Here is a 12,556-nt window from a genome sequence, read left to right as displayed (position 1 = left end):
ACAGAAAGAGTAAAAGGTAATGCTTAGGGACACTGAGGGATCAGTAGTTCATGGACATGCTTGTGTTGGCATAGGATAGACACACAATGAGTTTATTTTTCAGAGAAAAAGATTGGGAAGAGAAGTCTGAAATGAGAGATGAAGAAAGAGAGGCACGGTACCCAGGTTAGCTGGACTGATGTAGAAAATATAAAGCAGCCACAAAATGATGTGAAGCTAGGGATTGCAAAAGGTCCCTTGAAAAGTTCAGGTGGTGTCTCAAGCCATTGGAGGAAGTGACTTGAAGTGAGGTCTTTTGGAGAGAAAGGTGACAGATGTTGAAAAGAATGCTAGTGGATTCCCAACAAGAACATTAAGATGCAGCTCCTCAAAGATATAGTGAATAGAATATTGACTTGCCCACTTGGAAGACAGGTTGAATAGCTCACATAAGAGGTAAATGATAAACTATATGGTTCTATACTAACAGTGGGAAACTAAATGGGAAATACTAAATGGGAAAACAGGGTTACTGTGTAAGTTATGCTAACTGAAGTTTCTGTGTGAGATAAACTTATTTGATATGTCAGAAGGCTACCATGGACCCGCTATCAATGACAAATTCTGAACTAATGATGTGAGGAAGGTTAGGAAGGGAAACTGACAATCCACTTCATTCTGAGGATGGATATCAAAAGAGAAGCCATGCCTCAGAGTCACAAATGGAATGGGACTGATGGGACTTAAAAGTGAAAACTGAATTAAGCACAATTTTTTAGACCAATCTCCCCACTAATGTGGCAGTGGGGACATTCAACAAAGTACTACGCTCCAGGACACTGTTTTACAGTTCTTTCCCACCCTCTTGTCACCTCCTGGTTTGCTAGTGAAATTCTAGCAGCATCATTCTATTATGGCACAATGAAACATATGCCAGAATTCATCATTCTGTGACAACTTCAGTGAACTATAGAAGATTTCACACAAGAGAAAAAGAATGAAAAGAAGAGGTTAAAACTTTTTTCGGGTGGTTAGTGGGGACATTCTGTACTTAATTCAGTTTTCACTGTCTGCTTTGCATTTCACTCTTAATGAGAAACATGGAAACCCAGTATGAATTACTGAGCAGAAACCCCATGAGTTCTGCATGAGCTGGCAAAAGACTCCCAAGCCTCTGCCTGTGGGGAAGTGAGAGTCTCCTTGGCATAAGGTTTAAATACTTGATGTCTCAATATGATGCGGGGGCGGGGGGGAGGTTTGTCTTTATAAAAATGATTCACACACACCAGGTGAAATCCTGGCCCTGCTGAAGTCAGTGGCAATACTCAATTTGATCTCAATAGGGCCAGAATCTCACCTAGCTGTATACAAAACAGTAATGGTCATTATTTTAAAGGAATAATAACCCACTACAATGGATCCATGCTGATTCACACCAGCAGAGAATCTCATATAATTCCACTGTAGACCTGAGCTTGGTTACTTTTCTCCAATGGAAGAATGGCAATGGCTCACTTATATTCACAATAATTGATCACCACAGAAAGAGGCACTAACTGATTTAAGGGAATGGAAATAAAGAATAGAGAAGCATAACTTACCAGTGTCCCATGTGCTGATATTATGGGGCGCACTAGATTGGTGTTCCAGCTGTCTCTTCATTAGCTGGTTCATTGTCAGAGCTCCCAGGGAGCCCCTTTTCATCTGTCTGAACTGAGCTGCAAATCAGAATTTGAAAAGAGTTCAGAGAATCACACAAGCTGCTCTTATTCCCCCGATTTTGTCCATCAGCATGAAGGAGGTACTGATAACATCCACAAAGACCAGCTGCTTGCTCTCAGAATTTTATTCAAAGTAATCTGCTCTATTCACATAGTTGTACATGGTGAAATTCTGGCCCCACTGCAGTCCATGGCAAAAATCCTGTGGATTTCAGTAAAACCAGAATTTCACACATAGTGTCTACTATCAATTCCTTGGCCTGTAATCTTTATTCTAAAATACAGTGAAATGTGTTCAAGACACCACTTTTCTTAGACATCCCTAATGCTTAAGAAACCACCCCAAAGTATCGCCAGACATCAAGTCAGACTGTGACTAGCCCATGTGTGCACACGCTGCAGGAGGGTGTCTTCCCCAACAACCCCCTTTCATTTGCACACACTATTCTAGAGTTAATCGAATGACAGTCTCTGCACCTGGGAAAACATGAGCTCTGCTCCCTCTAGGCACCCCTAGGAAAAGAAAGTGGGTGAGGATCATAGCTTTGTGCCCCACCCTCTGCAGTGGCCTGCAGAGTGCAAGACACATTACGTGACTGGTGCATCCTGCAGTCTCGCTGAACACCCTGCCACTGAGGAAAGGATTGCATGTCTCTCTGAAGCTCTCAGGGGTGGGGTGACTCCATACCATCTTGTAGACAGGCCAGCATCAAAATAGCACAACATGGCCCTTTGTCCCCTCCACTTTTATTAGAAGACCTCATTCTTTAAGTAGCCAACTTCTGCTGGTCCATCAAGTTGCCAATTCCTATATTTTTTAATCTACATTGCTGTATATTTTACTGAAAATGACTAGTTGTGGACAATACTCCCTGAATAAACCATAATGTAACCAGCAATTAAGACCAGCATTGTAATATATTTCCCTAATACTCAAATGGAAGGAGAAACAGGTGATGGGATGCTCCCAACCTATCTTCTTTTTCCATCCCTTCAACAGGAAGCATCAAGATGGGTGAGCATGGCTCCTTTATCAACCCAGTCTGAGCAATGTATTTTCCCCAATGAAACCAAGACTCATTGCCTGAAACTGATTCTTGGGTCCTGAATCTGAAAAGCACTCGAGCATGTTCTTAAATCCGTACCTATTCTGGAAAGCTTTTAACCATGTAGATTTAAGCATGAGTTTAAATATTTTCTTGAAGTCAGGCCTACATGATATCAATGTGAAACCTCTTTGTCATGATCATTTTCATTTGCTACTAAAAGAAATCTAACATAGTTTTAAAATAGTATTAACATGACACCTGACAGTACAATTATAAAATGCCCAATAGTAACCAGCTAAGCTTAAAAAAAAACAAAAAAAACAGTCCTTGACATTGTTAACTGAAAAGGCAGAACTAGAGATGAGCACAAGCCATAATGTTCAGATCCAAACTTTGTTCAAAGTTTTGAGGCACTGAGATCCCAGGTCTTGGGTTAGATCCATCTCAATGTCTAACTGCAAAGAAGGTTCAAACCCAAATGAAATAGAATAATGGAATCACAGATAATGTAGGACTGGAAGGGACCTCTTTAGGTCACTTAGTCCTGTCCTTTGATCTGAGGCAGGCCTAAATATTATCTAGATCATCCCTGACAGGTGTTTGTCAAAACTGTTCTTGAAAACATCCAATGATGGAGATTCCACAACCTTCCTAAGTAATTTGTTCCAGTGCCTAACTATCCTCACAGTTAGGAATTTTTTCTTAATATCTAATCTAAATCTCCTTTGCTGCAATTTAAGCCCATTACTTCTTGTCCTGATCTCATCTCATAAGGAGAACAATTTAAAGAACTTTCTAACAGAATAAGTACCAGTATCCAATTTATAATAAACAGAGCGATAACATCCACTGGGAATCTGCTCATCAAAACAATTTCATACACATCATAATGAGAAGCATTGTAGGATTTCCCCCATTTATACAATACCCTTTCAATATATCAAAGCACATTTAAACTCCATTCGGATTCAATAACAAAATTATCCAACTCTGCAGCAAACCAAACCTTGCATAAATGAGCTTCAGGAACTGAACCGAATTGTGATTGCATTTAATATTTAACTTTTTTGTTTTGTTTTGCAGCTGCCTTCACAGCAAATTAGCAGAAAAATCTAATTTCCATCTCTTCCAGTGCAAGGGATTTTAAATAGATGCTTTATCAGTTTATCAAAGACCAAATTTCCCAGTGAAAGAATGGCAATTAATTTCAGAACTGACAATGTTGCTTGGAGTGCAGAAGACTGTTAAAATCTAGGAAATTATCTCTTTGAACTTCCTTACCAGCTTTTATGATTGTAATTCAAGTTTTTTTTAATGCATATTCAACATTATCAAAGTGGTGTTGAGTTGGTTCATGTTTCCAGAGTTATTTACCTGGTTTCTTAAGGACAGCTGTGATTTCAAACGTTGAAAAAACAAAAAAACTGCCTCCAGCCTTTGAACTGTATTGGAGCCAAGTCGGTCGCTACAGAAAAGCATGTGACATTTCACGTAGTAGGATTGTACCAACAGAAATATTATTTCCATGATCTGTTTTCTACCAATAACTTGAAAAAGTCTAGGGAGCAGATCCTCAGCTGGTGTAAATTGTCATAATTCAGTTAGACTTATGACAGTGTGTATCAGCTTAGGATCTGCCCCTATGTTTCTTTCTGTCTGTGGAAATTCCAATGGGAGAAGAGCTCCATGGGAACTCTTCCTGATCAGGATTTTTTGAAAATGTATGCGTCTATAAACCAGCAGCCTAAGTATAATTATGTATTCATATTACACTAGTGAGTAGTGCCCTCAACAGAGGTCAAGGCCCCATTGTACTAAACACTGGACAAACCCATAGCAAGAGACAGCCCCTGCTCCAAAGAGCTCACAATCTAAATAGACAAGAAAGATAAAGAAAACATTTTTATCCCCATTTTACAGATGAAAACTGAGATACAAAGAGAAAAAGGGCTAGATTTACAAAGGTGTTTAGGTGCCTAATGATGCAGAAAATTACCTAGTGGGGTTTACACAAGCATCTCAGCAGGGTAGGCACCTCATGTCCAATGACATCAGTGGGAATTCAGCAACTAACCTGCCCCAATTTAGTTGCTTTTGGAAATCCCCGTAAGTGCTGAGCTGCATCTTTAGCTGCCTAAATACTTTGTAAATCTGGCCCTCTGGACTTGCTTAAGGTCGCACTGGAAGTTGGTAGTGCAGCTGGGGAACTGATTCCAGCTCTGCCTGAGTCCTAGACTGGTGTGCTGATCTCAAGACCATCCTTCCTTTTACAGGCCTCATATTACTTCCACTGAAGTCAGTGGTTCTTGGATATCACTAAATAAATTAATACTCAGCATTTTTATAGCACCCTATGGGCCGGTTTCTCCTCTCACTTAAACCCCATTTGCATCACTGTAACTCCATTGGCTCCAGGGCAGTTACATCTGATTTGTGTCAGGCCCAAAATCTTGAAAGAACTTCACTAATATTAAATGATTAATGCTCACAACTCTCCTGCAGAGTAGTTATTATTATCTCTGTTTCACAATTGGTTAAGTAGGTTTTCTGAGACCACATAGCTAGTAATAGAATCCTGGGGAGTTTCTGTCTCCTGGTCCTGTGCTTAGACAACTAGATAATGCTACATCTCATTCGAACTGCACACACAACATCAGCAAAAGGCTGCGTTCAGCCACCACCTCCTCAAAATTCCACTTATTGCTTAAGGATGTGCAATGCATATGCAGCAAATCAATGTCCATGAAGTTGGCTATGTCACAATAAACTGTGTAGTCCTTAATTGCAAACATCATGCTGGCATTTGGAGAGTTAACAAATCTAACAATGCACCACATAAATATGCTTCCAGTCGCGTAAAGTTTGGAGGAAGATAATGTGCCAGATGCTGATGCATATTAGATGTACAAATGCAGTAACTGAGTTTCAGTTCTTCAATCTAGGGGAAAAAACTTACTTGATATGGAAGAGTGACTACTTGTCTCTGGCACACCTGCTTCAAGTGTTGGAGCAGAAGATGATTCTCTTGGCATTTCCAGAGTTGAAAGTCCTTTAGCAGTGGGATCTGCAAATGGAAATGGTGCTTAAACTCTGAGTGCATTATTTAAAAATCAGAGAACATTTTTTCATCAGCTTCCTTCTCTGATTGCCATTTTCACATCTTTTCAATGTTCCATTTGCCATCTGGCACCTCCAGTGATGTTACAGGTGCACAGGAAGTTGTTTCTAAATCTCTTTTTAAAGGAGATTTGTGGATAAGCCTCTTGGAGACTATTCATATATAGTACATACTATAATGAATAAATATACATAAAGCACCTGACTGATCTCAATTACAAAGTGTACATCAGGACTAACTTAATGGAAGTCAATGGAGTAACACTGATGTAAATCCAATGTAAATGACAGAATGCCACAACTCTTGCAATATTTGGTATTATTCTTAAAGCTTCAGTTCCTAAAGTCATTTGATTGCGTGAGAATCTCTGCTTTCATTAAAAAAAGAAGTTTATTGCCATCAGAGTTGCAGAAAAAAGCTTGAAAATATGCATCCTACAGTTTACAAAACTGGAAAAGAATCCCAAATCTAGTATTTTTAAAAAATCTCATGATTTTTAAGCTAATCTCATGATTTCTGAGCAGCTGAAGTTATCAAAACTGAAAGACTCAAATCCAAAGTTTCTCCAGGCATCACTAGCTGTCTTGTGCAAGCACAAAATAACTAAGAAAATGTGAAGTTATATATGATTACAAAAAAAATCTCAAGCAGGAACCCATGGGTTGCTTATTTGAAGAAACAGATCATCTGGACAGTCCACTGGGAAACCCATTATGTCAGAATCCTTTCAAAGATATTAAAGCATGCAAGTGTCAGCATTTTGCAATAGGTGCTTGAAACTGTAACCAGCAAATTATGATAACCACATCAAGCCTACTTTCCTAAACTATAATAAATGTATCCACAAACTAGTAAACTAATCAGGATGATAAAAGAAACATAAAACCCTTAGACAACAAGATATGTAACTCATTCTGGTCACTACCTGCAACATACAGCATTATAAACCAAGATCATTTAATGGGACATTGTGAATGTTTTATGGGGTGGTATAATAATACACTCAGCGATGTGTAATCATGTTGCTCTTTAGTGGATAAATATTCTCTTTAGTGGATTAAGAGATAACATCTCTAACATCTCTGACAACCCTTCCAGTTCAGCAGATGTTTGTGAATGTACGTGTGAAACCTGGTTCTCATTGATTTGCAGGCTCTAATGGCGAAAAAGGGGTTGAGTCTGAACAAATCCAATTTTCCCGTGGCCACCTCCCTTTGCAAACCTGTACAAAGCGTTTAGGATCAGTTGGTTCATTTTCACTTGGTTGCACTGGCTCTTTGGCTCACTGGAACCACAAGTGGGACTAGGCTTCAGCCCTGACAGAACACTGACACTGATTACCGTTAAATACATTTACCCTTGCAAAACTGGAATATAGTTAACACATCAACTATAAACATAAAATAATGAGACAGTTCTCATTAATGGGGGGATGGAAGGGCAATTACAGGAGGTGGAGCTAGACATACACAAAAACTAGGCTTCACTTCTCATGCAACAAGATAACTAGTCGTAGGAATATTTTCCCTTTTGAACCTGTGAGATCATTAATTACTGTGCGTGACCCCCAACTGAGCAATGAGTCCCCACTAACTGAAAAATACTGATGGTACTAGGCCACTGCTTCCAAAGTCCAAGAGAAGTAGGGGCCACCATACATTTTTTAAAATTCTTTCTGGCTTTTCTAGCTGGATCACAGCATGTAACTTCTGTCTTGTGGAGAAACCAAATGAAAATACGTTGTGTTGAGATCAGTTCAACCAATCATGCTACAGCAGAAATATCATGGGAACTCTCCCAATAAATGGGGGCTGAACTTGAAATATACCACAAACGATGGACCAATAAAGTTCATGGATACCCAGATACAGCAAAAACAAAAGTATCTGCAAAAAGCTTCATGGGAACGTTTTGTGAAGAACAAACTTCAAGCAAATCTCTACTGGTTCCAGGCTGAACTTGGAATTAGATTCCAAAAGCTAACAGTCTGCACAGCCCTACTCTATACAATCTTCTTGCCATCTATTGACTACAGCCTGCAGAGGAAATAAGTTCTAACAGCGAGTGAATGTTGCACAGATTACACTGATAGATTTTAAGGCGAGAAGAGACAATTGTGATCATCTAGTCCAACCTCCTGACACACGCCATAGAATTTCATCCACTAATTCCTATATCAAGCCCAACAACATTTGTAGTTGAACTTGAGCATCTCTTTTAGATATGCTATCACCCGTACATGACACTTGTGTAGAGAGTACATTCCCAATTGATTCCAACACGTTCGACAGCAAATTCACTGAGAAGCAGACACTCTGGAAGGGTACATTTATATGAGATCCGTTCTGACATTTTATATCCTACTGTCTGGCGTGTAAACAGGACTGAGTGATCAAACAGATACATTACTAAAAACTTAAGTAATAACAGCTTTTGGTTTGGTTTGTGGTTGTCCTCACCTGTCTCTTTCTGTTCTCCCAGCTTGTCTAGAACATTAAAGGAAACATCAAGGTATTCTCTCTGTATAGCACTCACAGCAATCTTTCTCTGTTTTCTTTGCCTGGGAACAATCTGAATCTTAAATTCTGACTCCTCAGCTTCTTCCTCCTGTTTCTGTTCTGTATCAGATTCTGTGCTGGCATCAAGCTTATCAGGTTCTGTTTGGTTTTCAGAGTCTTCAGGAACCTTAATAAGGACAGTTTTTACATTTGAACTTGGAACTGGTCCACTAGGTTTAATTTCTTCCATACTAAGCTCAGAGTTATCATCAAGGGACATCTCAGGGAGCGCAAATGACTTTTGCAATAAGTCTCGCTTTTGCTTAAGTGTTAGTGGGCTCCCACAGGACACATCTTGAAGCTCCTCTGGCTTAGCTAACTCTTCAAAGTCTTTTTGAACTTTGGGAGCTGTGGAGGGGATTTCCTTTTTTCCTAATGAAACATTATTGCTCGCATCCTTAGATGTAAAGTCTCTCGAGCAATCCTCAATGCTGAACTGTACGAGGCGGGTTGCACTGAGGCTGAGGGCAGAGGCACTGATGGGAGATGAGGGAGATGACACAGCATTTTTGCCAGAGATACCATCATTTAATTGGTTCGTTGTTTCTTCTTCTTCTTCATCACTCTCCACTATTCTCAGGGGAGGAAGTGGTTCAAAGACTAGAGAGTCACTGTCTGAAGTGGAGAGGATTGAATGTTTATCAGGCCCTGATGTTGAGTCAGAGGACAAATCTATCAGATCTAAATCCTCTTTAAGAACAGGAGGTTTCACTGGAGAATCCACTTTTACTTCATATGTTTCCATGCAGTTTAGCCTGACTTCTGGTATGACAGGTCTCCTTATTTCCTGGAAGCTTTCCATGATAGAAGGATTCTCTTGTGTCTCTGTATTTTCAGTCCTGGTAGAAGAATTCTGTCTAGGTCGTCCATAATCATTGTGTCTATGCATGGTGTAAGCAGCAGTGGCGGGTGGTTTATCTAAGTCACACCGGTCTATGCAGGACTTCCTACGATGTTCATCTAATGTAAACAACAGGGAGTCTGCATTCCCTATATCAAGAGATTTTTGTTTTAGAGAGCGCAGTTTTTTTTTCTGAATGCTTTCTTCTCTCACACAGTGTAGAATGCTGTCTTGTAACGCCCCAGTTTCTCTATATTCAGCCAGTTCTATTTCACCTGATTAAAACAGAAAAAGCTAGTACTATTTTACTGGGAGATTTTTGGCAGAAATCATGTCTTGATCTCATAGTTCAGCACACGACTGACATTTCAGATACAAACCCAGTGTTATGACAGTTAATCTTCAATCAAAATCATCTGAGATTTGTTCTCATCTCAGAGTCACACTACAAAGAATTTTGCCACAGGCAAAGAAAAAGCCACTGCCCAGATCACTTTACTCAGACCGGTTTCAGAGTAGCAGCCGTGTTAGTCTTTATTCGCAAAAAGAAAAAGGAGTACTTGTGGCACCTTAGAGACTAACAAATTTATTTGAGCATAAGCTTTCGTGAGCTACAGCTCACTTCATCAGATGCATTAAATTTGTTAGTCTCTAAGGTGCCACAAGTACTCCTTTTCTTTTTTTACTCAGACCATTAGATTGTAAAAGCAAATTCTCAGCTTCCACCAGATGTACCCTCCATAGGGTCTATTTGGCCCTATATATTGAATAAAAGATGGTGTGGTGAAAAGGTTTTATTGGCATCCATGTGGGACGGCTGCATTACTTATGAGTGGTGAAGCCACCCAGTAGTTTTATGGGTCATCCCAAACATACGTCAATATCACCTTTACACCATACCTCCCTGTATTCTGTATATGGCATATAGGTTAGAGGAAAGTGGTTTTAGAAATATTTTATTTTGCTGTAGCACTGCTACAGTACCAAGGAGCTCTAGTCATTACTGTTACTATAGATCATTCTGCCTTGGAAACCCAATGCCAAAAACAGAAGGAAAAATTACTCCAAAAGTTCAGGCTAGGGATTGTCAGAAAATTAGTTTTTTGCTTCCAAAAAAAAAAAAAAAAAAAGGATAATTTAAAACCAAAAAACTGAAAACTGAACATTTTTCAGGTTTGGGCAAACAAGAACTGATTTTTTTTAAGCAATGGAAAATCAAAACATTTTCAACAACATTGGCATTATTTCCACAAATATTTCCATTTAATCAAAAAGCCAACTTCTGTCAAAAGAGAAGCTTCAACTGAAAATTTTCAACCACCTCCAGTTTAGCCATTAGTAGAAGAGTAAAAATTTAGAAACTTCTCAAACTGAGCTTTAAATAGCATTTCTATATATTATAGAGTCACATTTTAACAAGAAACTATTGATTTTGTGTCCCAACATCATAAGATGCCTTAAAGAGGCCTTATTTCTGGAAAGTACTGATTTTCAGAGAATGAGTACTCAAACTCCTACAAGTGTGTGAACAAGAATATTAAAATGATGCACAGTGACAAAGTATACATAAATTAAGGTGTTAGCATGCTACAAGCAGCAGATTATCGTATTTCTTCACAACTTAACTCTGATAAAAAAATTCATACTTCTCTGGGCATTCATCTCCACTGGTTGATATTTCACCATTTTGCTGCCACCAATCCTTTTCAGCCTTGCAAAGAATGTCTGAGACTCTTTACTACAGGGTCCAGTTGGGGTGTCATGAATATCAGATTCATCAAAGACACTGTCTTCCTCTGCTCGGGAAAGAAAATCATTATTACTCCTCAGAGTCAGACCTTGCACAAGAAACAGAGCCTATGGACCAAATCCTCAGCTGCTACACATCAGTTTTTAAAGTAGAAAATTTAAAACGTTTTACAGGTTTGTAAAGAAACCCATATCATGGTAATACCATTCAAAACACACTTTACAGCTTGAACGATTAAGGTCTGAAAAGTAAGGAACAGTATTTTTTTCTAAGCAGTTAGTGCTTGTTGTAGCATTCACCATGCACAGTATTCGGTGAGATCCTCAGCGGGCATAAATTGGTGCAGCTCCATTGAAGTCAGCAGTCCTGTCACAACTAGTACAGTGAAGTACAGAAGAGATGTTGGGAGAGATAGTGGATGCTGGGCAAATGCATCCTCTGCATCAGGACTATTGCTGACTGAGATAGGATTACTCCTATTGCTGGTCCTCTGAGCAGGAGCAAAATGTACCCCTGTCTAGCATTTGCTGATGATACTGGCATATGCATTTGCTGATTGGAGGCTAAATATGACTGTTAATCTGTAGACAACACACATACACACCCCTGGGGATGTGGGAAAGGGCCAGCCCTTCAGTTTTCCAAAACACTATGGAATGATCCTGGCCTATTTCTTGCAGGTTTGGGAAAAACCTTCCTGTACCCCCTTCCTGCTCTTCCACACTAGTAAGTACAGGATGAGATTCATCCCTCAGTTTAATAATAATACTCTGTGCTAATATAGTAACAGTTTGTCCATATACAGACCATTTCATTTGTGCATTGCAAAGCACTTCCCAAAAGCCTAGCATGGTAGGTAAGTAGTATTCTCCTTACTTTACATAAGGTGAAACTGAGATGAAGTGTGGTCCCAGGCCACACAGTGGGTCTAGCTCCATAGCAGAGACAAGATTAGAACTCAGGGTTTCTTCAATCCTTACAAACTGCCCATTCTCCTAGACCATGATGCCACAAGTATCTAGACATTCATTAAAGACATCTTTTAGAAATACTAAATCTCTGCCAGCAAATGTGATTCCATTTTACAGGCTGGCATATTGCCAGTTCTCCCTGTCACTATAACTTACTTGTACAGATAAAGGCAAAGACAAACAGATGGTGAAATTAGTCCAGAGTCATCTGAAGAAACAAAATAGTCTGGTTCTCAGTAACACTAAGGCCGCTTTGCGCTGCCCTAGCAGCATAAAGGTGTCATCAAGTTGTTGTAAATATAAAATATAGAATTCACATCCATTTGAAGGCCCCTTTGCACTTGCAGAGTGGTGTAAAGTAGCCTTAGTGTAAATGAGAATTTGGACCTCTGTTTGACTGACACGTTTATCATTCAACTTTTCAAAATGCCAAGCACTAAGCAACATGCAGCAAAACAGAAAAGGTACTGACAGAAATAAAATGACAGAGTGGGCAGAAAACGCATTCTAATTTTACTCGTTTTGTCTTTTATCCTGCGGAGATAGTCTTTCACAAAAGTCTTGAGCAG

The 12,556-nt window shown here is 39.4% G+C and overlaps 1 protein-coding gene across 7 annotated transcripts in view; it reads right to left on the bottom strand.

Moving 5' to 3' along the window:
* The window catches only part of UNC79 (unc-79 subunit of NALCN channel complex), a 149,815-nt gene that overhangs the window by 54,801 nt on the left and 82,458 nt on the right, over positions 1–12,556 (bottom strand). For 5 of the 7 annotated variants that reach the window (XM_048854188.2, XM_048854187.2, XM_048854190.2 and 2 more), the window contains 4 exons: positions 10,913–11,062; positions 8,327–9,541; positions 5,706–5,813; positions 1,581–1,697 (listed from right to left, as the gene is read on the bottom strand). In XM_048854188.2, the coding sequence (XP_048710145.1) occupies positions 1,581–1,697; positions 5,706–5,813; positions 8,327–9,541; positions 10,913–11,062 (1,590 nt within the window). The remainder of the gene's footprint in view (positions 1–1,580; positions 1,698–5,705; positions 5,814–8,326; positions 9,542–10,912; positions 11,063–12,556) is intronic. The other 2 variants (XM_048854189.2, XM_048854192.2) reach the window with 2 other exon arrangements.

The sequence above is a fragment of the Caretta caretta genome, chromosome 6 (assembly GCF_965140235.1).
Source record: "Caretta caretta isolate rCarCar2 chromosome 6, rCarCar1.hap1, whole genome shotgun sequence".
NCBI classification, from domain to species: Eukaryota; Metazoa; Chordata; order Testudines; family Cheloniidae; genus Caretta; species Caretta caretta.
Note: the sequence above shows the minus strand (reverse complement) of the source record. Positions and strands in the feature narration are given on the sequence as shown.